The following is a 27,999-nucleotide window of genomic DNA, read 5'->3' on the forward strand; positions in this document are numbered from 1 at the left end:
ATTTCTCTGTATTTGTCCTTATTGTTCATCTCCCTTCTCACTTCTTCCTTTTCTCTTCTCAGTCTTCCCCTTATGTTATCTTCTCTTTCTCTTCTTCTACATCCTCTCCTCAATTTTCTCTTTTTAATTTTATTTTTACCCCCTTATGTCCTCCATCTTCTTTTTTCTTCTTCTACTTCTCCTCCTCCTTCTTGCTTTTCTTCTTCAGCACTTTTTTCCTCCCTTATTTTTACGTTAGTGTAGAATAATTCACAAAGAAAGGAAGAAGCAAATAAATAGTGATATTATGAAATTGTAGCACCTCACTATGCTTTATAAAGAATACCACAGACTTCAGGAAAATCCTCCAAAGGCAAAGCTAAATCGAGAGTAGCCTTTCCTCCTTTTTCTTCTTTATTCCTTTTCTCCTTTCTTTCTCCTTTTTTCCTTGCTTCTTTCTTTCTGTCTGTCTTTTTTCTTTCTTTCTTTCTCTTTCCCTTCCTTTCTCCCCCCCCCCCCTCTCTCTTTTTTTTAGGGGGAGCCCCCCCCCCCCCCGCTTCCGCCGCCTATGGCTCTAAGATTTAAGATGTGGAATGTGATTATGTTAAAACAGTAGTCAAAATTTGCTTGTTATCTTAAAACAGTGGTCGAGAACGTTTTATTTAAGGCACTTACCAGCTTAAAATAAAACGAAACTCGAATTACAATTTCATTTTATTTTTTTCAGTACGTTTGTCCCATTGAAGATACCGTTAGAAAAAAAATCGCACCGAAAAAAAAAAAATCGCCCAAAATCAAAAACGCGTGTGATTACCAACCCGACGCGAGTGATTACGAACGCGAGTGAATATAATAAGCCATATATTGTGCATGAATTATCAACTCAGTCCGGGTTTTAATCATTAGGTTCATGCCCTATGTAGATATCAATTTCAGCCTTAAAAAATAAAGCCTCTTTTCAGATTATTAATTGTACAACGATCAAGATACACAAACACCGGTTATAGAATTATTTTAATTGGAATGTTCGAAGTAATGTTCACCAGATATCTTTGGTATAATAATTTCAATGATTATGCAATTAGTATTAAAACATTCACAATTGTCCAAAATATTCAAACCTTACATCAGTTGTTCTTAATATATTCATTTTCATTAAATGGAAAGGATAGTGGTTCATACTTGATTACCTTTTTTTTTTTACAAATGCATAAATTGCAAATAGATCTAAAAAAAAAACACGCATTGTTTAAAAAGCCATAATTAAAACATGTCATGATACATGAAAAGAGAAAGAGAAAATACAGATTTTGTTAAATTATTCATATACTTTGCCCTAAGACTTTCTGTTTGACACGCGGTTCCACTGGAGCCCTTAAAATCAAAACAAGTAAGTAGGGTATATTCAACTTTAATTTTGGGATCAAAAACACTTTGTTAGAAAAAATGGCCAATGGTTTGTAAAGGGTCTACTCACTTTTCTCTTTTGATCAGCTATTCTTGTGGGTTTGTGCTTTCAATATTATGTCGATATAAAAACACAAATATAGATGTTCAAATTAACAAATTACACATTCATATAATAAACCATAAAACTGTGACGAAATCCCGTCTAGGTCTTCGGTGCTTATATCTTAAATAAATTTCAGTTCAGTATACAATTATCATGTGTGGCGACACTGTAAGATCACAGACCCGACCCGTTTTTCCGAGAAGAACGTGAGAAAACTTGCAAGTCGGTGAATAAATCATCAATTTCATAACATTTCCAAATGAAACTGTCTGTCTCTATTCCTTCAAGAACATTTATTAATTTTCGTCATATACCGTATTTCACATTTTAATTTAATCAAGCAGCCCTTTGTGTATCCTATTCCAATGCAAGTTGTACATCACGCCCTGATTACATTATTTCCCGGCTTTGACCAGCGATGCAAACACACTGTGTTCCCTCTCTAGAAGCACAGTGGGAGAGTCAAACTCAATTATCTTGCCCTCTTGTAGAGTAAGGATGGTATCGGAGTCAAGAATTGTGCCAACACGATGCTGAAAATGAAACATATATGAATACATCCCCGATTAAAATCAAGCAAAAGATAGTTTGTTTTGAAATACATGCATTTCAATTATTACCTGATCGCTGAAAAAGTTCACATTAAAAATGTGTACATGTACGTAACTCAATCTTTGCTTAAAATTCCCAAAGCAAGCACAAACGTCGATTTTCTCACTAGTGAAATTTCCTAATCTAATCAATTCCTGACACAAACAATGGCGTCATTTTAAAAGACGAATTTGTACTGAATCGTTTTACTGTTCCATTAAGCATGATGTATCTCATTAAATTTTCTAAAAATATTCGGGCAATTACATTATTTTCTATGATTGGACTTAATTTTCATCTATACATATCGATTTGGGTCATGCACACACCCCCCCCCCCCCCACACACACACACACGCTGCGTTTATGGCTAAAAAAATTACGTTTCTGGATACAAATTAGTTTTAAGAAAAAAGGTAAAGTACCTAAAACTATTCAACTTACCGCTATTGTGAGGACAGTTCGATCTTGAAATGTATCAGCCACTGCATCTTGTAGTATACTATCCTGTAATATAGGCAAAAATTGAATTAGGCTATTTTGTGACCATCATGCAATAATTACGACGTAGTGAATTATTCCATTTCAAAAGAAAGGAGGAGTTAAAAAAATATGAAAACGATGAGGCAATGTATAGTAATCTACAAAGATAAATTGATAAAACTACTATTGTTTCAAATCATAGAGTTAGAATGCATTATCAGATTCGATAAATCATATTGACAAAGCATACATACCGTTTCTTGATCTATCGATGCAGTAGCTTCATCCATGATGACTATCCTGGAGTTTCTCAGGAAAGCTCGTGCAAGGCAAAATAGTTGACGCTGACCTACGCTGAAGTTATCACCTCCTTCAGTTACTTCGTAATCTTTTGTTAGAAAAAAATGAACAATTGGTTACAAAATTGTTATTGATCAGGTAAAAGAAAATCAAGTTTCAAAGGTTTTCATGTGACAATAATCAATACTCTTTCAGGATGTCGTCCACGAAACCCGGGCTTGAGTTACTCGCAGATACAGAATGATTAGACACAAACAATCTGCGATGGCATTTAATGATATGAATGTAAGTATTTCCTCACCTAAACCACCGTCTAACTGTTGTACTACATCTTTCAGTTGCGCAATCTCAAGAGCTTGCCATAAGTCTGTATCACCTTTTACACTAGTTGGATCCAAATTATTCCTAAAGCAGTAAAAAGATGATAAATGCTGTGGTGTAACGAGGGCAAACGTAGGGCATGAAATCTTCTATACGAAAGTTGTGTGAAAGCAAAGCAAGCAAGTTAACTCTTGGCATTAAAAAAAATCTTATTCTTTCGTAAATGTGTCATGCGAAATATGAAATAGCTCGATATTCAAATTAATTGTGAGTACATCATGATGTTGGAAATGATTATATAAAAAAAAAACAATTCGGATGCGTTTATCCTCCCTAAAACTTGTCAGTAGATGAAAATATATTATTAGATGGAAACAAATATTTCAAATGAAGTGAATATATATTAAGCGGTACTTCAACCTCCATTTTAATATTTGTGGAATTCAATTTACATGTAACTGGTAAACAATTGACTCTGTTTGTGATCCTTACCTGATAGTTCCCGTAAAGAGGAAGGCATCTTGTGGGATAATGGAAAGTCGCTGTCGAAGTGTGCGGAGAGGTACGGTAGCGATGTCGATTCCGTCGATGATGATACGGCCTTTAAAAGTTAAAAAACAATCGTATTCGTATTAATGTGACTTAGATGGGTTTATATTTTTTGTAAAATCGAAATTTCAATCTAAAACATAAATCATTCCAAAGCAGCAACTGTTACTCCTTTAGACCTGTTTGTTTTCGTCGTTTTATATATACATAAACTGAATCTAGAATATATGATAATCTCACCGAATAACTGATTTGCTTCGTGCTATAAATAAAACTGAAATTGATAAACTGAAATGAATGAAATGTTCGATAAGATTGTTATTCCAGTCAAAAGCAGTTCATTGATCCAGTGCGTTGGCATACGTCGACATTTGGTTAGGACGAATGCCAAACAAAAACATAGTTTTTAGCCGTGTTTAGAAATAATGTCAATACCTGTAATCAAAATCGTTCCCTTCCGTTACCTTCGAAATTATACGAACAATAAATTCGCTTTAAGATCCTACCGTGGACCAATATCGTACTGGGGTGACGAAGATTGACAAAGTGTCGATTGAGGCAAGTGCCGCCGAAGGATTCTAAAACACGACATCAGAGACAGTATACCACTACACCACGATTCCTCTAATAAGCAAATATAGAACGTCTGTAACTTACCTTTACAGGTTTGTATCATTCGAAAGAGTGCGAGAGTCAAAGAGGACTTGCCACTCCCAGTACGTCCACAGATACCAATCTAAAAAAAGAAATAGAGATGGAAAATTAAAAGCAAAACATGAAGGATAAAATGGTATTGATGTAGGTATTACATATCCGTTACAAACGCCGATATTTTTTTTCTCAGTATTTATATTTTTTCTTTATCGTTCAATTTTAAGATTCTTACTCTTTCTTTATAAATTTGCAGCGCGCCACCAACTCACATCACAGCATATACATAAGCACATACACTAGGTTCTTCGGAGTTGTGAAAAAAGATTCAGACCGTGCGTAATATCCTAGTCGCAATAATTAACCGAATTGACATGTTAAACAATGTTATTGTCAAATACCTTGTCATATTTGTTTGTATAGACAGATTTTTGTTGGTGTGACCTCTATGTCAACATCTTTTGTCACCAAATACGAAAACTCATAAGATGGAAGATGCAATGAACATTTAGGTAAAAATCAGTTTATTCTATGTGGATGAATAATAGACACCGTTTAATTTATCATTTAAGAAACAAACTATATTTTTATGTCATGGTTACCTTTGATTGAGCCGGAATAGACAGAGATAGTCCTTTCAGCACCGTATCTAGTTCTTCTCCATACCTGACGTGTATGTTGTCTACTTTAATCTTACCCTCTGTCGGCCACTCATCAGGAGGATCGTCACCTTACAAATCAGAATATTTAGCATCATTAAAAACAAATATTCATATCTTATTTGTAAAACAGCCTTGTTGATCATTTTAACTTCCATATTTTACACTCATACTCCCAGAGACGGAACCACAATGGAAGGGGGTTTAGGCCCCCCCCCTGGTTCTTATCAACAAGACAACAAAGGTAAAATTGGAGGAAGAGAAGAGAGAAGGAATTCAAGTATAAATATCAGAACGCCCCGATGTTGCCCCTGCATATCCCAACTTTTTTCTTTATACTAACGTTTTTGATGGAGTGTTTCGTGTAGTGGTAATATCAAGTATTATTCTCCCCTTTTAACCGTACGCTTGGAAGTAAAAACCAATGAATAATTGATCGATGGTCTACCTGTATAATCTTCTGAAGGTACTTCTATATAGTACTGCACTCTTTCTACCGCATTCATTTGTAGTTCAATGTCAGCAGCTGCCCTTACGTTTCGGTTTAAGTATAGCGCAATCTGTGAAAGAGAGAGAGAGACATATGACATAGTATCAAAAGTAAGACACCACACACAAGATATGCTAAAAAGCAACAAAAAGTCAAAAAATAATAAAAAAGATTTGCTATAAGTTCCAGACAAAAAATATTGCTTTCATAAGATTAAAATCATAGTATTATGAAAGGATAATAAGATGGCGTAGGGAGCAGATAACATTTCTCTTTTCCCATTTACCATTATGATGAAAAGCTGTACGATTTTTCTGCTTATTGCTATATCTTTCATACGCCCAAATTCTTATACCTCAAGTGAATAAGATATGGCCAGTCCCACGTAGCTCACATCGATACCAAGATAAAATGCCCCTATCAGGACAGTTAGGCTGGAGACCGTTACTATGAGTGCTCCAAGGTAGTCCTAAGAAGAGAAGTAATCATTTCATCATTATAAGTCACAAGCTCTGACGACCCTGACAGAGATGTTGTTAATAAATCTACTAAGGACATAATTACATCAGTTACAGATATTGTATAACAAGTTCTGAAAATGCAGGTGTTCGTAAACTTACGAACCATTCTTCGGATGACACGAAGATGAATAGGAAAACAGATTTGCTTGACCATCTTAGGTTTATTAGTTCAAATTGAGATAACCAGATGTTGATTGGCATTTTACTGTAATAATAGCATGTTGTGCTCATGTTTCATCTGTCACAATTGCAATTATTCACTAGAATATTAGTCATTGGTAGTTCTTAAAGATCAGAAAAGACATTCGGTTCATACTTTGGCCCTTATATTTCAGTCGATAGCTGAATATTGTTTGTATGACAGGAGAAGATAACTTCAGGCTACTATGTGATATTGGGCAATAATTAGTATATGGTACGGGAGGATAAAGGTATCTTTCTTCTGGGTATATAGAAACAGTCACTCAAGAACAAACACATTCCAAAGTGGTATAAACACAGTTCTTGACTAATGAAAAAAAAGATATCGACATGGACGTTTGAGAGGCACAATTCCTCATTCAATTCACCAGCCTTGCCCGACTGACGGTGCGCAGTTCCGTGTTGTTGTCATCATTCAATTTACAAACAAACATTTATACAATTTTTCAGAAACTCGTATGTCTAAGCGTAAATTAAGTTGAATTAAACATTTGAATTACTTTTGAACGGTAATTCATTGAAACTGACTTACAAGTCGTATAGCAACCCATCTCTGAGCTGCGACAAGGTAGAGAAACACTCTATTGTTGACCAAGATTCTTTCTTGAGAAATCTTGAAGAATCTCTTCTCGTCCCTATAAAAACAAAAGAGTGTTTTTCACTTTTATGCTTTAACGGACAATGAATGGCTACAGAGTACTTTTTTATCCACAGTTTCTGCCAGAAACTAGAAAAGCGTGTCTGTAGATGACCAACGTCAATAACTCCCTCACCCACCACCAGCGTAAATTCAAAGTACTTAAAACATATCATAACAATTACTGTGTGTACTCACGACTGCATACGATCATTTTATACCTAAATTCCATATTGCTATCATTCAGGAATTAAAAAGGGGCTTACTGATATGCTCTTATTGTGGGCAGTCCTCCAAGGGTCTCTGAAAAATGAGAGAAGATCGGTGATCGTGTAACACTTTCACAACGCTGGAGCTCTCTACAAAAGAAGGCAGAAAAACAATGTTATACAAAAGTTTGGTACCAAACTAACAATAATGTAAAAAACATGGCTGAACAAGAAATTGAATTATTTTCTGATTGAATTTTCAGGAAGATAAACTACAAAACATATAAAGGCTTATAACACGCACAAGACAGAAAACACATATTTACATTTGAAGTGCACTTGTTTATTCCAAGAATGGGCGAAAAGTGATTTCAATTTACATCTCATCATTATTGTCTTATGGTATCTATTATCTATTATAAATTACTGTCACTCCGACAGAGTATTATGTATTCTGTGCTTTAATCATTCAAAGTAAAGGCACAATATCACTATGTGCGTGTGTGGGTGCGTGTGTGTAACTTTGTGTACATGAGGGTATTCGAGCCAGAGAGTGAGAGAGGGGGTATGGGGACATGTGTGTGCATTGTTGAGAGACTTAATGTGAACTTGTCAAGCTGGATGTGCTGGTGTATGTGGTCACACAAACTAAATGGGGAAAAACATGCTATCAAAAGAAGATATGAATACCTATAGATCGAATCTACAGAAAGGCGATAGAGTGTGCAAGTGCGCGTGTGGTATGTTACTGTCAAGCATGTTAAGATACCGTTGGATCCAGTTGAAAACCTAAAGCATTACATATACCCTTCAGTACATGTTATATGATAAATAGATGCAGAGGTGCTTAAGGGAGAGGGATGGGTGTGGGTGTGTTTGGTGGGTCGGTGCGTGGTGGGGTAGTAACAACGTTCATCGAGGATTACCTTGACGTTTTCAAGTAGTAAACCAGCAGTACGATGAAGGTGATAACGGTTGGGATGACAAAGATAATGAAGTAGATGTTGACAGCTATGTTGACGATCAAAGACGATAAAACCATCGATAGTGTATTGATGAACATCCTTATACTCTGAATAATCCTCTGCACAAAGAGCAAAATAGTTATGAGGTGATTTAAAAGCCAATCGTGAGTAGTCGTACAGAGAAATAATTCCAAAACGAAGCACGTTGACTTTTGAATTCTTATATTACCGTGGAACTACATCGACATTCATACATCATGAGAACGTGTTTTAATCCTGCCTCTGATAATGATTCCCTTGACACAATACCACGATTGTTTGGGAAGGGGGTTAATAATAAACAGTGTCTAACGGGATTTACAGTATATAATTCATAAATATCATACAAACATTTGGCTGGTCATTGTTTATTGCATTCTCTTTGGGATTTACTTTATGATCAATCCAATGAGTTGAATTTATTTTTTCAAACCGGTGAGTTCATCTCATATGTAATTCCGTTACCGATTTAGATTAAAATGAAGTAACCATTCTACCATGAAAAAATGTTTAAAATGCATTTAGAACTATCCCGACGGAATGGATTTGGCTTATCATACTTACAAATATGGTGAATTGAAAATGGCTTTATTGTATCGAAACTGAGACAAAAATACACACACTCTATTCATTTACCACAAACTATTTTTTTGTGTTATTGTATAAAACTGAATCTGTAAACGTAGTGACACAAATTTTCATTTCATGGATTTATCATCATACCTGATCAATCATTTGGGTATCAAATGACAACCTATTCATGAATCTTCCAGTTGGTGTTGTGTCAAAGAACCTGCAAAGGCGAATACGGATAGATACATTACATCTCACGATATTTTTTTAATAATAAACATTTTATACTTTCCAAGATGCCATAAAACTCTTAATAAGTTTATGTTGAAGTTAATGATCAGTAAACATGTTTTTCATATTTCCCAAAGTCTTAATAACATGTCATATCAAGACTTATAGAAAAAATGTGTATTACTAAAGGTTTCGACAAAGTAAATGTGCTAAATGTGTCATTTCTCAGAGTCATCAACTTGGTTTTTGACACAATTTAATAGCCTTTATGTCAGAAGGGGGGACGACATCCCACAAACTATATCAGACTTATATATAATAACTGAGAGCAAGGAAAATTCCCCTGACCCCCTACAGGAACAAAGATTTTCAGAAAGTGGAGGATATAATTTTGGAGATAAAACATTGGTTATTAGAAAGAGATACAAAAAGGTCTTGTCCATAATATTTACCTTTTCCTACATTTTCCTATGTACCGTCTTCTATTTTTTATTACTTGAACTATTATACCCCTTTCATAAACCCAATAAAACCCAATTATGCGGCTAATAGCAGCATAATTTGGTCGTAAAATCAGAGGAGGACAAGAGTTATCCGCATTATTCTGATGCTGCTATTATCCGCATAATAGCGGCATCGGGACAAGATTTTGAGTTTATGAACGTATTTCCAAATAATGCGGATAATTGCCATGGTGCGGTCACAAGATCACCCTTTTCCAACACAACCGCATCGGAGGGGGCGTGTCCAGTTGTCATGACGATTATCCGCCTTTTTCAGGACGGGCGCTCGTAAAAATAATGCGGATAATTTTCGGAGTTTGTGAACGCAATTTTTATTGAATTATCCGCATTACTCTTAGGCGGCTAAGTGGAGGATATGTTTTATTGGGTTTATGAAAGGGGTATTATAGATGGTGGTTATCCCAACCCAGACGTGGATCCAGAATCCCACTCCCGACCAATTTTTGGTGGATCCCCCCCCCTAAAAAATGGACTGGAAAAACCATTAAATTGCCTATTTTTGAGTGGTGATAACACCTGCCCCTTTTTACCTCATCGGTATAGAGATAATATTATCAAGCATCTTGATATGAAGTGACTTAGCAGCAAGGTAAGCACCAGCAGTGATGAAGATGATGGAACAGATCCTCATGAGAATGGTCAAAGCTGACAACACGCTGTAATATGTGATGTAAAAATTCGTCTGGTCTAGGATTTCCTATGGAAATACAGTTATGATTTCAGAGTATAAAATATATGATAGATCAGTGCAAACATCTGGAGTATAAAATTAAAAACGTCAGTCCTCTGAATAATTTCATATGCACCCTTGTATATTCATTCTCAATGAAATTACTTGGGACCGAAACATAATTTCTGAATCTGATTCATCTCCCTCCCTAAATATATATATTTGGCCTTATCTATTGTGTGACAAAAGAAATGAAATGAAAATGGATTTGTGCGCAGTTCAATCTTTTATAACCTTTATCGGTAGCTGTTTTACCAGCCTATTTTCCATTATCATACAGGTCTCCTTTTAAAAATAAATTTCGTCATTTCAATTTCACCTTTTTTTCTTCATGATTTTGTGCACAAATACGCATAGTAACAGATCACCAGACTCAGTTATATATATAGTTTGTAAGAATGAAATTGTCAGTATTTTTCAATTCATCAAATTGAAAAGTTAAGATTGAAGTGCAACAAATTTAGCGCTCGATGAATTTTACTGCACGACATACACTACATACCTGTGTATCGTTAGTAGTAACGCTAATCTCAGACCAATCGGCAAGAAAGAAATTACTACCAATCTGGGTACCTGCCCTTGCTGCCACCGTCACTAATATACCCAATGTTACCCAGTAATTCATTGATTTAAAGTAGAAGAAGTAGATCCTGGATTCTACCGATCCTGTCTCTTGGTCTTCTTTAACTATGAGTCGCCCCTTTTCTGTCTCGGCATCTGGAAAGAGAAAGGAGTTGTGATATAGGATGCAATGTCGTTTCTCTTGATTGTCTCCATATACATCGTGATTCCAATAGGTTAATTTGGGCATGATTTCTCAGTCGGGATTCATGGAATTTCCATTCTAGACATCAATTTTGATAAATGTAATCCTTTGCTAATAGTGTATGAGTAAAATGTTTATAGAACCAAACCTTAAAGAGGGATTGGGGGCAAATAAATAATTATATAGATAAAGGCAGAATGTTGGAACAATTTGCGGAACCCTTCTGATCTGACAAACATACGCGAAAGATGCTCGTCTAAGACTTGATAGTTCTGATCAACTTTATTTTCCTAGCTGATTTTGCTCGTGATATTATCGATTAAACAATGTATTAATGTTGGAATGGTAACGTACTTTTCTATCCAACACAAATAAGACTTACGATTGCCCCCTTTTTTATTAAATGTATGTTCTATTTACTTTCATTTTGGGACGACTCTGTGGATAAAATCGTTGTCTGTTGTAACTTAGCGACTTGTTTCTTGAGTGATAACCTCTCCTCCTGAAGAGCTTCCGATTCATTTCCCGATAACTCAGCCTCTGATTCACTAAATACCCGCAGAGCTCTCTGCCAATCAGCACACAGTGAAGGGTCAGCCTTGGCAATTTCTTCCGGGTCACCCTGGAGTTCAATCTGACCATCCTTCATAACGATGATCTAAAGGTGAAAGAGATCGTCAAAATTGATTCCGACAGCTTTAACTAATGTTATCATACTAATGAGAAACTTTGCGGTAGTGTAAATTATGCGTATACAATCTTACTTTCATATCTATATAGTATTGTAGACAAATATAAACGGGCAGAGGGAATAAAAAAAGATAAGTAAAAATAATTCTAAACTTTTAGGAAAACAGCACGTTTGTTGTAAGCAATATTGAGTATAAAGGACATATTTAATGGGAAAATTGTCTCGCAACGTTTTTTTAACTTTAAACAACATAATTTACCCATTCTCTAATTTCCGAGTGCTGGTTTTGATGCTTTTGTAGCTTGCCTATATGTCGCAAATACACTCGCTCACCTTATCAGCCTCTGGTAAATACTGTAATTGATGGGTGACGAGGATAATGGTTCGTTTCTGTTTCTTGAGAATCTTGAGGATACCATTCTCGAAGAGATGAGCACCAACATGCATGTCGAGGGCCGACAAAGGATCGTCCTGTTAAACAACAAAAATCAAAAAAGTATACCAATGTAGTATAGTCGTGTCCATATGTCTGAATCAAATACATGTAAGTAAATTTATTTCGTATGAGATTGGCCACTCTGCTGTGTGTAGGCTAAATTAAGATGATCGATCAAGAATTGATAACATATCGCACTTCCTACACGATCTTAGGATTAAAACTGATAACTTTGATCAATAATTTTATAAGTTTATTTATACTTACAATACCAACGAGCTGTTTTACCATCATTTTCGATAAGTGCATCAAGTGCATTAGTGCATCTAAAATTGTACCATGGTAACCGTTTAAATTCGTTTCCATTCGTTTTCCATCTATGAAAACTTAAAGCGAGATTAAACATAAAAATATCTTATGCGAGAATTCATACCAATATGACGATATCTCTGTCAGAATACATGGTCCTAGCTACACTGACTCGCTGTTTCTGTCCACCACTCAGGTTGATACCTTTCTCACCAATCTCTGTATGATCTCCTCCAGGTAACATCGCGATATCTGGACCAAGAGCACACGCATCTACAACTTTCTGGTACCTAAAAATATTAAAAACCGATATTTTGCACAAACATCTGGGGTAATGAATATAGCCTATGTCCTTGTAATACCTAAGAAATTTTCAAATAATAATAGCTAGTTTTTATATAGTGCTTTTCCCATAACGGTTCAAAGCGTTCACAGCATAATTACCCCGGTCATTGGATTCAATTCAATCCCGCACGAAAAAGGCACAATTTCCACTCCCTGGGGAGCATTTCTTGCATTCATCGCAGCCTCATAATGGCGCTGTTTTAACATTCAACAATTCAATCATACAATAACTTTCGCATCCTACCGGATACCCATTTAGCACCTGGGTCGAGAGTGGCAAAGTGTGGATTAACGCTTGCCAAAGGACGTTAGACCGCGATGGGATTCGAACACACGACCCTCTGTTTACAAGGCGAGAGTCAGAACCACTACACCACGGCTCTTCCGTGTAAAAATAGATGTGCCACAAAGTTAAAACAACACACAATAAACATCCATGGTTTGAAAGATGTAAATAATGCTGTACCGATATGTGATGAAAGTACCATACCTCGTAACAGAATGCATAATAAAATATAAATCATCTAAGATCCAGAAGGGACTCCACAGGAAGAGGACGAGGGTGACCGCCTTTACGATGTTTAGTTGATGAATGTAATCATCGTTTTGGTGAGTGACTCATTGTTTATATCAATCAATTTATATCAGTTGATACTAAAATATTATCAGCCGTTATTGGAGAATCCGATGTAATATTATTTTGCACCTCTCATTCGAATACTATAATGAACATAACGTGCGTCCAAGGCGTTGACCAGGGGACCTTCCCCATTAGTCGACCGTCTTTATTCTGCGAGCTTTCCAGCTGTTATCAAAGTTGGCGCCACACACAGACCACGTGATCAAACGTCGTAAGCCAATGGGTTCTCACGGTAAATGCATCCCTGCTTTTGGCTGTACATTGTTCACCTAGCCCATTCAGAAGCTTTCACCCGCTTTATCATTCCGCAGTAAGCAAGAAATGAATGGCAGCAAAAGAGCAATAAATTGAAAGAACGGATAGCGTTCATTCATGAAGACTTAAAGTTCAGGGGCGCCGAAATCAGCTCAAATTCGCGCCCCTAGCTACGAAATCCTAGATACGCACCTGACTTAAACTATCGTATCCTGACCCCAAAGAAGGCCGCCGATTCTTTCAGTCGTACCGTCTCTTTGATTACTTTGCTTCGCAACCCGACTTCGTTCAAGAAAGCCACTCCCAAGTATATGTCGAACACGAACAAAAAAAACCCGTTATGGCAGATTTGGGTAAATTGCCAAAATGTGCAATTTAACAAAAATGTGCCGTAACAAACTCTCGCCGATGCGTGGAAAAGGAAAAACTTCCTCGGCCGTAAAGCATTCAGCAAGTTAGGCATGGACTAGGACAGGAAAAACTTCCGATCGGCTGTCAAAGCATTATTTCTGAAAAAGCGATCTGACAGAAGGAAAGCCGAAAAGAACAATGGACAACAAACAAGGTACAAAGGGTGCGCCGAGTCGTTTAAGTTAATAAGCTCTTTTGATAAAAAACCGTTTTCTTGAGTAATCTGCTCCTACCCCCCCCCCCCCCTGCAGTTAAAATATCATGGCTCCGCACTTCGATAATAATATATAATGGTAACTATCTGACATCTAATAAAATAAAGTCGCATTTTTCATGATTTTTAATCATACTCACTTGGTTTTATCATTTTCAGTTCCAAATAATATGTTTTCCTTCAGTGTTGCATTGATTAACCACGCCTTCTGGGGACTAAAAGCAGTTTTCGATCCTTCCCTTTAAATAATGATAATAATAATAAAGGTATATAAACATTTAACAGTGTTAAGGAACAACGTAAAATCGTTAAAGAAAAAAAAAAAAAAACCTTTTAACAATGTTTGCAATCAAAATATCAATGTATTCCTCATCAAAATCTTTTGTGAGAATTAGTCAACAATGGGAATCGAAAGTTATGCACTTGACGAGGTCTGTACCTGATATTGATATTGCCACGCAGCGTCGTCATCTCTCCCATTATAGCTTGTAACAAGGAGGACTTGCCACTTCCAACAGTTCCTATCACCACTGTAAGTTGACCTGAAAGTATATTTTTTTACTATTGAAATACGTGTTATTCATTATTAAAATGTGATGATAAAATTTGTTTTTTTCAAGAGCATCGCTCTAATGATTACTCAAAGTCGCAAGTATATTTAAGCTCAATCAACAAAATCAAATGTATAGGTACGGATACGATAGAACCATGGAGATCGATTATAATGTCAAATATGATCAGTAAATTCATTTTTTATAAACTATCAAATTTTTTTACAAATTGATGACAAATCCACTTTGTGGAACTTTCATTACAGCGTTGCAGTAAACGTTATCAAAGCTGGAATATCGCTTTTATAATCATTATTCACGCTTACCTGCCGGAATGTCAATATTGAGATCTCTAATGATAGGTGCTGTGGAATACGGATCCCAAGTGTAACTTCCGTTAGTTATCTACAAAAAAAACGTGCGTTTTAGGGTCGAGCAAAGTTTATATGTTAATCTCTTAAACTATTTCCATTTATTACCATTTGATTCCTATAATAATCACCCTGTCAGCATTTTAAGGAAATGCAAGTTCATTTATTCCTAGGTAGATCACTGTAAAAACGCTGTTTAAAATTTTAAGCTTGTTGTTAAGCATGTCACTTTAAAAACAACTGTATAAATGTTTGGTATTAAGTAATATGAAAACTTAAAATTAAAAAAAATATGTCAACATGTGATTAATAGATTGTTGTATAATGGACATTGCAAAGTATTTAATGAAATGTTTACTTACAGGATGAAACGATCAGTAAACTATAGGCCTTATGTATAGGTCAAATTGTTAATGTCACATATGCATGTAGAATCGGGTTGTTTTGTAGATTGATTGCATGATGCACATGGAAATAGATGAATAGAGATCTCGACATCAATTAGAAAACAACTTCACTTTTGTTTTACATAAATAATTAATTTACCAGTTTATTAATTTGCTTAGTAATCAATTTTACAATTTCAAAACCTAATTTTACAGTAATTAGGAAATAATCAATTATGCAAGTGCCTTAGAAAATTTCAAATTGCTTTAAAAATAATATTCCGGTAATTTTACCCTAATGGCAACATCAGATGGCAATGAGGATGACGACTTTTGCATTGATCCGTAATTCGATCCACCGTTTCCATGGCTATCCAGCAGCCTAGAAGATTCAATTTCAAGCTCGTCCCCCTTAGAATTCGTCTGATCCTTTGAACGACAGCGTCGGACTGACACAGACATCTAAAGTAGTTCGTTCAAGTAAAAAAAGGAAAAGATAAGTATGTCTATTCTAAAGATGGACACTTTTGTTTATCCCTGTCAGCATTACCAATGGACTTTGGATTTACACTCATATCGAAAGAAAATGAAATTGTCCCACTGCTTCGGACATATTGAGCAATTGTAAAGTATACATTTCGCAAGATATGCGATAACAACTGCAATAAAACTTATTCAACAAAATCATCGTAATGATTTCTTTTGAATATCAGTTTGCATTATTTTCATGCTTCATCAAGTATGACGACTTGGTAATCTAAGAAATAATTTACCTCCAAAAAATATATATGAAATACAGTAGTAGATAATTTTAAAACTTCAACAGGGATATATCTGAAAATAATCAGTGGGTGAATTAAGTACAACCATCTGATTTAATAAGATAACACGTAACCTTATAAATATGGAAAAGGAATTGTGAAAAAATATATAAATTGATTTTAAGACATTGTCACATACTGACGTGTTACGAAAACATCAGTCTCTGTCACCAATAGTCAGTATTAGATTTGCAAAAAACTTTGCAACGCGTTTGTCTGGTCAAAATGTTTTGCACATGATTGTGTAAGACAAGAAAAAGAAAGGATCTGTGCAAGCGCATAACAATATTATATATGCCCTTCATTGCAAATCCAATGCTGTTGACTTGTTATCAGATGGTTTTGAACAGCCACTGCTCTTAACTATGGAAGAAGAGTATCCTCTTCAATATCTAATGATGTTTTATGTGAACCGAGCTGGCGCACCAAAAAATACACATCAGGAAATTACTGGAAATAGATGCATTTATTCATCAGATGGTATATAGTATGTGACAAGCCTTAAAAGTTATTGTCGGACATTTGAGCCTACCTGATCATAATCTGTACTACCATTGGGCAAGTCATTGAGGGGACTACCTTCAACTTCCGGTCCACTGAAGTAAGACTGAAGCCTCTTGGTGCTCACGTGAGCGTTCACAAAAAGACTTATGACGTAGGGGAATATAAACATAGGCGATGTCAGGTTGTTAAAGAAAGAGAGTGAGGAAAATGCTACGTCTGGAGCTAAAACATTTCCCGTTATGGCTGTGTACGTAGTGAACGACTGAAACAAAACAGAAAAAAGATCTTACGGTTATGAGAAAAGAGAAGATGAACACTAAATCAATTAGTAACCCATCGGGAACTTAAATCAAACATTTTCAACTTGATGTGACACATGGCAAGTTATAAAAGGCATTGTTTATTTCATGAACAAGCAAATGATAACAACAAGTTTATTAGCATCTTTTCCCCACATGATGATATGCTATAAGATATGAATGTACTTTAAATCTTGCTAATATTTCGCCTAATCTTTTTAATACTTACCAGTAAATTTACAAGGATAGGAGTTCCCGAATTCGTAACAACTTGATACGCATGAGAAAAGGAGGAAGAAATAATTGGTATTAGATATACGATCACACTCAATCTGTTTTGCATCGCATTTACATTCTAATAACTAGTTGTTAAATCATCTCAAACTTTCTTTTTCCATGTCTAACAATACGAACTTCCTACTATTTCTGTCAAGGTATATAATTCCGTTCGTTCGGTGTCTTGGACTTAGAATTTATTCAACTATAGAAGTAACAAAAAAGTAAAAACGACGTTCTTATTTACGAGAGATCTATTTATGAAAATATTCTTGGCAAGTTATTATATAATCTTTTACAATGGATATTTCTAAAGAGACTGGAGGCTTCTCTTACAATTTATTGCCGATAGTGAATAAACTTGAAAAAGTTTGTCGAGCTCATATGCTCTCAACTTCTTGATGCCTTCTTCAAACAATCGCTCCCATCCGTAGAGCTTTAGTACCTTGATGCCTTCTAGTAACTCATTTGAACTTTTCAATCGTTTATCGGAACGAATCTGGATAAAAGAAACAAGATAATCAGGCAAACATTATAGTCTTCAGTCAGCCCCCAAAGTATGACGGGGCAGATTGGTGGGAATTTCAAAACTTTTGGTAGCTAACACACTTTTGACGCTAAGTTGGGCAACTCTTTGCGATTACTGGACTTTTGCTCGCTTATGCAGTTGACCGCTCGCGAAAAAAAGGGAAGTCGAAGGTAGGAAACGTATTTCCTTGACTTTTATTTTTCTCTTATATGTGTTATTATTGCACAATCATTGAACTTTTGAAACAATGACGAGCACAAAAAGATGTTTTTACAGTTATATAGTCGCAATGAATATAGTTTCATAAAGAACGGTCAAGAGGTCCAACATGTGACAATGCTGATCGAAAATTCAGTCTGTCTGTCTTGCAATTCTTTCATTTCACCTCCGGTTTGTTTGACTCTGATCTAATGTAATAACATCTCTTATAATTTCTTCTTTATCCTATAGTTTGAACTATAGTTTCAGTTCATGATCAATTGATTTTGTGAAAATCTCCTTTATAGCTTGAATATATATTCGCCACACACCCACACGCACACACACAATAAATGTGTGTTGCAACTGTTGGGACATTGACTGAAAGGCAATGCCGATTACCCTTTTTTTTACTATAAATTGATGTAAGCGATATAATAAGACATTTAATTCACAACTAATTGTTTAAATATAGGCTTGACGCGTAAGATACAAAGATCTCCTTGTAGTTGTGCCTTGCACATACATTACCTTGACATCTCACCAATAACAGACTCGCTAAGGAAATGAAAATTAAAGAACCCATTCAAAATGACTGGAAACTTAAAGCAAGATTTAAAATCTTTAAAAAAATGTATGGCATCCAAAGATTTTCTTCACGGTTCAATAGTCCATTTTAGGATTTGTGGATGTCTACTTTTCACACACGATTTTAACAAAGACGTAGAAAATAAATCATAATGTTACTTTGCCAAATAAATAGGGATATCATTAATCTAAACATATACTATCCCATTAATATTTAGTTTAAAAAATTTCCTAACAAATGTGATGATTCAGTGCAATGCACTCAGATAAACTCAAATATAAACCCTTTATCTAGCAGTCAACTTTAAAACTAAATTCATCCCGAATGTTTGAACAAAGTGGGAGGTACAAGCTGGTACTGATTCAGTCATAAATCAGTAATGAAGTTTCAGCCACATACACTGTCCAATATAAACATCTGGCTAAAATCGTTTAATTTACATGATTTAGTCATTACAATATACATTTTCAGTTATCTTTCTCATTGTAATAAAATAACCGTAGTGAAATGATTTTTTTTTAATCTCTCAATCCTCAATGTCAATAATCTCCAATATTATTCTTTGTTCTTTGGTTACATACACACAATATTATGCACACCTCAAATAAGTCATTAGTGAGTCCATAAGTGAGCCATTTTTACACACATTTGTCTTCATATCAAAAGCTAATCCCTTATTGATGGGTTGTGTAATTTTGCTCTTATTAAATTTATTTTGCATCGAAAAAGATCACAGATTTGCATGTTTATTAAAATAGATAATTGACTTATGTGTTAATGATCATTGGTTTCTGTGTAGGTAATTATACTAATCCAAGTCTTAATCAACAATACTTTCATGATCATGATCATGTCATACATTTTGTTTTTTAACAAAATTTGTTGTATAAGTATTACACTTCGATGTGTATATTTACGAGTGTGGTCAATTCATCATTAATATACACGCAAATACTATTTTTTTACCTTGATTAACATACAGAAAAACACAATTCTTGCATACTAAACAATCAATTTTCAGTTATCAAGCCCACTTATTAATAGATTATTGTAGCTCTCCAAGAAAGATAAAAAGCTGAGTAAATTTAAGAGCAAGTTACATTTTGTTTTTCTGATTAAAGAGAAATTGTTTGCTAACGTTCTTCATTAGGTAAAATATTATGGTTACGTTTATCTATAATTTACCCTTTAAACCTTCTAATGTTACTTTTTATATTTTTTTTTTATCAGTTCCCTTTTGTTTATTGTGATTAAGTTTGTTTTAATTGATCTTACCAACACTTCTTTTGTAAATCTTGCAGTTGCTGTTGCTATGAATATTTGAATTGGTATTACAATGAAGAACAAAGAAGAACCTATCAGGGATGGGGCACCTAGCTGCATGTAGAGTAGAACAAGTGTGAGTGCAATCTGAAAACAAACAAGAAAGATATAATGAAATGTGTATGTTTGTTGGCCAAACAATATATTAACCTAATTGCTAAAAAAAAGAAACTTGTTCACGTTAAGATATAAGATTCAAATTTGAACCCGTAGAGTTGGCACCCCACGTGATGCAGGTATGTATCTTTATGCTCCTTTAATGGTGCAATTGGCTGCTTTTAACACCGTAAAGGGTGCAAACTTAAGACTTCCTACACTTAGGGGGACCTTTCAGTGTTGAACCCAAATGGAAAGTAATGATAGCTATATCGTGATGTTAAATATGAATTACATATATCATAATAAACTTGAACAAATCACAATTAATTAAATTTCATAAGGAAATAGAGCAACTGAATTAAGGTACATATCAACTAAACTCCAACTTTAAAGCTTTGAGCTAGCAGTATTTTTTTCAAATAATATCCTACCCGTATTGGTATTATCCAAAGCTCATTGCCGAAGTTGAAGAAGAATTGAAGATTGGTTGCATCCACAGACATGTGATTGGTCACCTGACCCATTGACATCATACCACCTGACATGGCATATGTTGACAGTCTGAGCGATTTTTCGTACACCAAACTCTGTAAAATACAATTTCAAATCACTGCATACAATTTACCCACTAAAACAAGTCCTTGAAACAAAATAAGGTATGGAAATTTCGAACATTCCATTACATCTAAAATTCTAAATGCCACCTTTCTTCCTACCTACATCCATTAAAATATCATTACATTCTATATCATAGATTTTCTATAATAGAATTTAAAATATCATAGGAAGTAAATCATATTACATTATACGACATAATGATGAATTTTATATTTGACGCATCATTCGTTTGTTTTCTCTTCTTCAAAATTGGCAACACCAATATTCGACTAGTATTTCGTAATTATTCCTTTTAATACTTCATGCATCTGAAATGATATGATTTTCAAAGTATATAAGTTTAAACATTACAAATTTGCTTAGACCCTTTCATGGAATAATTCCCAGTCATCATGGTTAATGTCAAGGATCGCCCTTTTCTCCACTTTTATTTTTCATCAGTAGTGTCTACGTACGCACCTGGATAGCTGACTTTATATGAACTCCTTCTACTGCGGTCCAGAAGTAATATGTCTGATCAAAGGTGTGTCTTGCAAATGCTGATACTGTGATGCAGCCTACCAGGACATACCCATTGGCCAGGAACTCCGTCACAGTCACATGGTGAGGACTAGGGATCATCTAAATAAATTAATCACTCTCGTTATTCTTGGAAGAGTATTTATGTATAACGTACACTTTTGGATACATCATATCATTACTATCATTTACAAATATTATTTTTATAATAATGATCATTATCCTTATTATTACGATCACTATTTCTATCAATATTATATCACCAACAACAATATTCTATTACCAACATCACTGCAACTACTAAACTTCTACTACTACTACTACTACCACTGGCGTACCTAGGATTTTCCAGAAGGGGGGCAAATTTTTTGGAGGATATTTCGTCCGCGAAAAAATTTGGCAAGCAAAAGAAAAAAGGTCTTCAACAAAAAATAAAGGATTTCTTACCACAAAAAAAAATTGACAAGAAAAAAAAAAAAAAAAAAGGTCTTCAGGTTCAAAAGAGGGGATACACGTCTGTTTTTATTGCATTTTTACATTACAAATTATTGTATTTGGCTTCTCAAAAGGGGGGGGGGGGCACGTCCCCCGTATCAGTTGTGACTCATCAGGGGGGGCAGGGATATGTTCCCTGCATGAGTTGTGACTCGTCAGGGGGGCAGTCTGCCCCCCCCTTAGGTACGCTAGTGACTACTACTACTATTACTACTTCTACCTATTTTCTTCATAAATTGTCATTTAGTATGCTTTTGAGTGGAAAATGCAATGAATTCCTATACAGGAAATTGACTAAATCATAGAAATTCTTTCTTTTTTATGTAAATATTACGGACCTGTTGATTGCTCGCTTTTATAAAACAAACATACAAAGGAGTAAACAGTGGGGTACCTTCTTTTCACCGGATGTGACGTAAAGTGCATCTGTGACAAAGTTGACTATTCCACTGATACATAGTGGTCCAACAAACTGCAACATGTCAGCGGTGAGTTTGAACATGCCTGCTATCGCCATACGAAGCCCGTATGTTTGAAGGTATACGCGCCAGAGGTTGGCGTTCTGTCCGTTTAAATGCGCTCTGTTCTGTGGAATTAAGTATTCAAGTTGGGTTTTAGGCAATTTCACATTAATTTGATTCTGCGTATTTCAGAAGTTTGTACAAACACAAACATTGAATATCGCATAAGCCATTATGTGTAGGCAACTCATTAAAAAGTCTTATTTTGAAAGTAATATAAAACGAATCAACTACAAATACCACGTTTGTGAAAGTTATGGAAAGAACCCCCCCCACACACACACACACACACACAAACAACAAAACACATATATAAATCAGCAGTACGGCAGTATATTTAACTATTTTTTGATTGGTGCAACTATACACATTCACATAAAAAATCTTGTGGACCTGCTCGTTTTACCTTCTCTTTAAGGTAGTTCTTCTTGAATCTTGCATGGATGGCATCTGATGTATGCTTGTCAGGAATACTGCCTAGATCACTTGGTTCAATCGGTTTTCTGTAACCCAATGTAAATAGCCAGTCCATCCACCAATATGTCAAGGACGAAGGCAAGGCTGCATAGTCATGGAAGAAGTTCATATTCTCCTTTTTCGTGTCAGCCGGAGGACTTTGAAAATCCACGCATGCGCCAAACTAGAAAAAAAATTATTGAGGCCGGTACTTATAACTTATTTATAACTTATTTGACATTTAGAGAAAAGGGCAGGTTAAGAAACGGCATCGGTCTAGGGACATATACATTACGCTTAATAACTCAAGATACACATGTATCTTTGAGATATCAAACATATTTTTTTTAATCAACCTGGTTTTAGGATATTGTGGATGCATAAAGGTTCACCACAGCTCCTCTTAATCATCATGATGTTAAAGAAGATATAAACGTTTTTGATATAAGTATTTCATAATTTAATGATGTGAATATGAAATGTCCCAAACGATTCCTTGATTTAGTTATTTTCTATCATTATTACTTTTTTTTAAAAAAACAAAATCATGATGTGTACAGTGACGTCATACTGCCCGGAAGAAGCAGACTTGTGACTAGAGCACTTAATATTGAAGGTCATCTGTGGTTGGCCTATATACTGTACATGACACATTACAAGACTGCAGTGACGGACCTTGACCCGGAGGAGACAAAGCATTGGAGGGGCACAACATATTGTTCACAAACAATACATTGCCCCTCCAATGCTTCGTTTCCTCCGGGTCACGATCCGCTACTGGGTCACTGCACCTATGGGGCGCCAAGTGTCCGCCAGTGATTTCCGTCCAAATCACGGCATTCCGTACACAAAATTCCCCTTCGAGACAGAGGAGACGAAATGATTTTGTGTCAAAAAGACTCAAAACACAAAATCATTTCGTCGACGAAATAATTTTGTGTCAAAACCACAAAATCATTTCGTCGACGAAATTTTTTTGTGTTTTGACACAAAATCATTTCGTCGATGAAATTTTTTTGTGTTTTGACACAAAATCATTTCGTCAACGAAATTTTTTTGTGGTTTTGACACAAAATGATTTCGTCGACGGAATAGATTTTCGCATCGCAACGAAATAAATTTTGTGGACGCAATTACATTTAGTCTCGACGAAAATTGATTTTGTGTGACAAAAAATAATTTCGTATACGAAATAAAACTGCGTCATGACGAAATGATTTTCATATGAACAAAAACACATTTTGTGTACGGAATGGCGTGAATTGGACGGAATTTACCATCGGACATTTGGTGCGCCATTTCGTTTGATAAAAATTCATTTCGTATGGCACGCCAAATAAACTTTGTGGACGCAATTACATTTCGTCTAGACGAAATTGATTTCGTGCATTTCGTCGAGACGAAATTGATTTTGTGTGACAAAAAATAAATTTTGTGTACGAAATAAAAAGCGTCATGACGAAATGATTTTCGTCTGAATAAAAACACATTTTGTGTACGGAATGCCGTGTTTTGGACGGAAAACACTGGCGGACACTTGGCGCCCCATATGCACCAGCCTAAAAGAAAAACATGAAGGGAGAGGGGAGAGAAAAAATATGATAAATCAACAATACAATTCGATTCGCGTATGCTCAATACAAAGGAAAATTAGGACTGATCGAGGGCAGATCATTATATTTGATCATGCAGTCCATTTTGCTTTCTTTCTTTCTTTTTAATCTTGGTCGTTAGACCTTTTGGGGAGAGAAAAATAGGCTGGATATACATTACCAAAATCAGGTAATTGAGAATTCTCTTCAGTATGTATTCATCACCCTCGCTTGGCAATACTATTGCTTTAAATGATATAGCCATATGAAATTGTTTAATCGTGTTGAGTACCCGACAACAGAGGCGTAATGAGTCTAACATTTTGTGGGGGTAGATATTACAAATGGAGCAAAAGTTCTAAAGAGATGCGTACGAAGCGAGCGAGCAATTTTTTTTTTACCCTTTTGATACAAAAATCTAGTTTTCAGATAGATTTTGATATAATAATCAGAGAGTAATATAATATTTCATTCTTTCACTTTCCTTACCCCTTTTCTTCTTTCTTTTTCTTGGTCGTGAAACTTTTTGTAAAGTGTTTATATAACAGAAAAGCAAAACATCTTTTTTTTTATTTGGCACCTATTATAGGGTTGCAAAGGGCTAGAAACTTTCTGGAAATTTTGGCCTTCTTTATCTTTATTGAGAGACTTGCTATTAACTTAATATGTTTTGCAATATCAAATGACAATATCAAATCAGTTTCATTTAATTTCATCAAATATTTTGAAAATAATAAACAAAATATTCATTTTTAACAGGGTTTATTTCACAGAAATAAACTTTGACCTTGAACCAACAATCTGTAATTATAATCATCACATTTTTGCCGCCAACAGTATCAAGTTCTCACTTCTGCTATGCAGATAAAGTAAATAAAAGGATGATAGAATAATGATAATACTAATAATGCTAATGACGACAATAATTATGTTATTATTATTAATGATGATACTCGTCATCTGCAACAAGATCAGAATATCCAGTAGGCATCGTTCCATGAACAGTCTATATCATTTTGATATGCATAGCATGTGCAGTGTACATGTACGTACCATTTGCCACTAATACAATAAATCAACTTTGACATGGAAATCATTAAAATTATGCCTTGTCTAACTGTTCTAGCATCATATTTGGCTTGAGACTTGATGTCAAAGCACTATTGAGCATCATCTGCCAGGGTACTCCGTTCAATTCCTATATATAATTATCAGAAAACTGCTAATTTTTGAAAATCCCCAAAGTCTCGTTTATTCCGATGGAAAGTTTCCAGCACGAAAATCCCCGGGAATTTTGCAACCCAAGGCACGTATATTCTGTTTCGATTTCCCACCTTCATTCTGTTGGGGATTAAGGTAATCATCAATATCCTGTCAATTTGTACTCGATGTTCTCTTAGAAACTTTCTGTTGGAAATAAAATCGAATTTGTGAAATGTAACAGAGGGTGAATGTTTTTTCAACTAATTTGTTAAAGTCTCTTATACTTGTTTTCAGTGGCGTATTATTATTAAGCTAAAAAAATTAGGGGGTCACAGCATATTGTACTTGAAAAAGTCTAAAAAGCTGCGAGCGAGCGAGCAAAAATTCTCCTTTTCAAATGAAAAAAGGGAAAAATTAATGAAAGTCCAATTTCGGAATATATTCTGACTTAATTTTTTACTCTTTTCCCTTTCTTTTCTTTTTTTATATCTTGTTCGTCGACCCTTTGCAAACAGCAGTTATTTTAGTTTACATAGCTGTACTTGAGAACAATATGGTGAAAGTACCTTATATCTAACATCAGATTTGTCAAATACATTATACTAACCATGCTAGTACACAGTACTGTCTCGATAATGACCATCATGGTCATCAGGAAGATAAGCCCGAGTGCCAAGTCAAATCTAACTCTTGTCCATTCTGCCTCTCCGATATTTACAATATGAATCATGTAAACGATCATTGACAGCAACGATACCATCCAGTACACGACAAGAAGCCAAGCCATGTGACGTTCACGCCATTTCTCCATCATGTGGTAATAAACAATGGATAGTATTGCGCCAAGAAACATCGTCACTCCTACAACATAGAGATGTGGTTGATGTGGCAAGGAGTTGGCGAGGTAGGTATCGTTGGTCAGAATACCTTCTGCTAAGAAGGAGAGTGTTAGGACAAGAAGGACGTAGGTCAGAAGCCATCTTGGGGTGTGGCCTGGAAGACGCAGGAGATACTTGGAACAGCTTTGTCTCTCAGATGTAGAGCAGACGGCGAGGAAAGTGAGGATGAGAGATGAAATAACGACGAAACCTAGCTGTGGGACTACGATGATGCCGTTGATTAAACACGAGTTGTTCAATCCTGTGCCAGAATTAAGAGTGTAGTTCACACCACAAAACCAGTCCCATTCAGAAGACATGATCACCGAAGTCCTGTAAAATCGAGAATGATGAAATTATCATTGAACGATGTAATTGTCACATTAATAAAAGCAATTGAGAGAATCCTTTCGAAATGATTGTAATAAAATTCGGTTTACGTTTTTGCCAATTTACATCGGAATGATGTCTCTAAGCGCAAAAATGTATATTCGGTTCTTCTACTTCTTCTTCGGGTTATCTGATTCTGGCTTGGACCCAAGGGATATATTTGCTTTCTCTCTTCCCTTTGGAGTATTCCAGCAGGAGACTAAGAACTAAATCGTTACTTGCTAGGCATACCACATTGGCTCCTCGAGCCGAACTTTAAAACAAGTTCAAAGAGGGACACCTCTCTAAAGCAGGTGTATTATACTTTGAACATTACATTACTTGTACGAAATAGCAATGATTATCCGACCTTTCCTCCTCCATACATGTTTATTCTTATGACGAAAAGGGAATAAACAAATTTTCTTCATTTTTTAATCGTTTTAATGTTTCAAGATGTGGATAATAACTATTTATTTATGAAATGAACATTTTTCCTGATGTGTATTAAAAACTGAGTTGACATCAAGGCAGGAAATGCCATGACATGAAAAAAAAAATCGTCCGTGAACGTTGGTTAGCAAATATTTGTGCAATCACATGGACCATCACATGAATTAAATCCTCATTCAAAGTATTAAATATATGGTGTCAGGTTAGAAATATTGGACGCCATCCAATCGTCACGAGATTTATTTGCAAGATGGCCCTCAATGAATATTCAAAACCGAATTCTCTTAATTAACTTAATTTGATTTCATATCTTATCTGATTTGAGGTAGGCCTACTTTCAATTCATACAATTGTAAGGTGCAAATTACCAACCAATCTAACTCTTACTATTGCGTACCTTGTTAAACTTGACAATTACAAATGAACTTCGATCCTCAAAAACACGATGATCAGATATGGTTTCCAGGCACAGTGTGTACAAATATTGAATAAAACAAACTGAAATTGAAATCGCAGGTGAAACACCAAGCAAGACACTGTTCTGTTTATACCGGTTCCAGACCCTTCCAGATATTTTCAAGCGCCTTTTAATGCGACTATTTCTCAAATGTTTGTGAATCATTAATAGACAACGTAAAGCACAGTGCATGAACCTGAACTACCCACAAAAGCACGAAGGTCGTTTAGTGTCAAAACTACAAAAATCCAAGTCACAAT

General features: G+C 35.3%; 1 protein-coding gene and 1 long non-coding RNA gene across 4 annotated transcripts; one reads left to right on the forward strand and one right to left on the reverse strand.

The window, feature by feature from the left end:
* Positions 1 to 4: 4 nt before the first annotated feature.
* LOC129257354 (ATP-binding cassette sub-family C member 9-like) lies at positions 5 to 27,999 on the reverse strand. Of its 2 annotated transcripts, XM_054895653.2 has the most exons (32): positions 27,680 to 27,999; positions 26,190 to 26,793; positions 22,738 to 22,971; positions 22,205 to 22,396; positions 21,256 to 21,417; positions 20,610 to 20,765; positions 20,032 to 20,166; positions 17,777 to 17,939; positions 17,394 to 17,434; positions 16,894 to 17,127; positions 15,835 to 16,002; positions 15,110 to 15,188; positions 14,672 to 14,774; positions 14,373 to 14,471; positions 12,492 to 12,657; positions 11,956 to 12,093; positions 11,352 to 11,589; positions 10,668 to 10,882; positions 9,966 to 10,132; positions 8,831 to 8,900; positions 8,030 to 8,187; positions 7,161 to 7,253; positions 6,790 to 6,892; positions 5,891 to 6,004; positions 5,494 to 5,605; positions 4,989 to 5,116; positions 4,393 to 4,471; positions 3,679 to 3,787; positions 3,167 to 3,270; positions 2,820 to 2,953; positions 2,527 to 2,589; positions 5 to 2,025 (listed from the first exon to the last, which is right to left on the reverse strand). In XM_054895653.2, the coding sequence occupies exons 2-32, from the start codon at positions 26,778 to 26,780 to the stop codon at positions 1,888 to 1,890; spliced, it is 4,686 nt and encodes a 1,561-aa protein (XP_054751628.2). In that variant the 5' UTR covers positions 26,781 to 26,793; positions 27,680 to 27,999; the 3' UTR covers positions 5 to 1,887. The 2 variants fall into 2 exon arrangements, with proteins under 2 accessions (XP_054751628.2, XP_063952994.1); XM_064096924.1 differs by lacking the exon at positions 14,373 to 14,471.
* On the forward strand, positions 13,229 to 21,399 carry LOC135153587 (uncharacterized). Of its 2 annotated transcripts, none has more exons than XR_010293060.1 (2): positions 13,229 to 13,321; positions 21,241 to 21,399. It is a non-coding gene; the product is annotated as an uncharacterized LOC135153587 (long non-coding RNA). The 2 variants fall into 2 exon arrangements; XR_010293059.1 differs by having other exon boundaries at positions 13,236 to 13,321; positions 21,238 to 21,399.

The sequence above is a fragment of the Lytechinus pictus genome, chromosome 3 (assembly GCF_037042905.1).
Source record: "Lytechinus pictus isolate F3 Inbred chromosome 3, Lp3.0, whole genome shotgun sequence".
NCBI classification, from domain to species: Eukaryota; Metazoa; Echinodermata; class Echinoidea; order Temnopleuroida; family Toxopneustidae; genus Lytechinus; species Lytechinus pictus.

What these genes read in the sequence shown, in the direction of transcription:
- LOC129257354 (XM_054895653.2), bottom strand. Translation starts at nt 26,780, where the DNA reads ATGTCTTCTGAATGGGACTGGTTTTGTGGTGTGAACTACACTCTTAAT. An exon ending in TCACATCCGGTGAAAAGAAG is followed by an intron (nt 21,418 to 22,204) that starts GTACCCCACTGT and finishes TAATTTATTTAG; the next exon opens with ATGATCCCTAGTCCTCACCA. An exon ending in CCATATCTTATTCACTTGAG is followed by an intron (nt 5,606 to 5,890) that starts GTATAAGAATTT and finishes TCTCTTTCACAG; the next exon opens with ATTGCGCTATACTTAAACCG.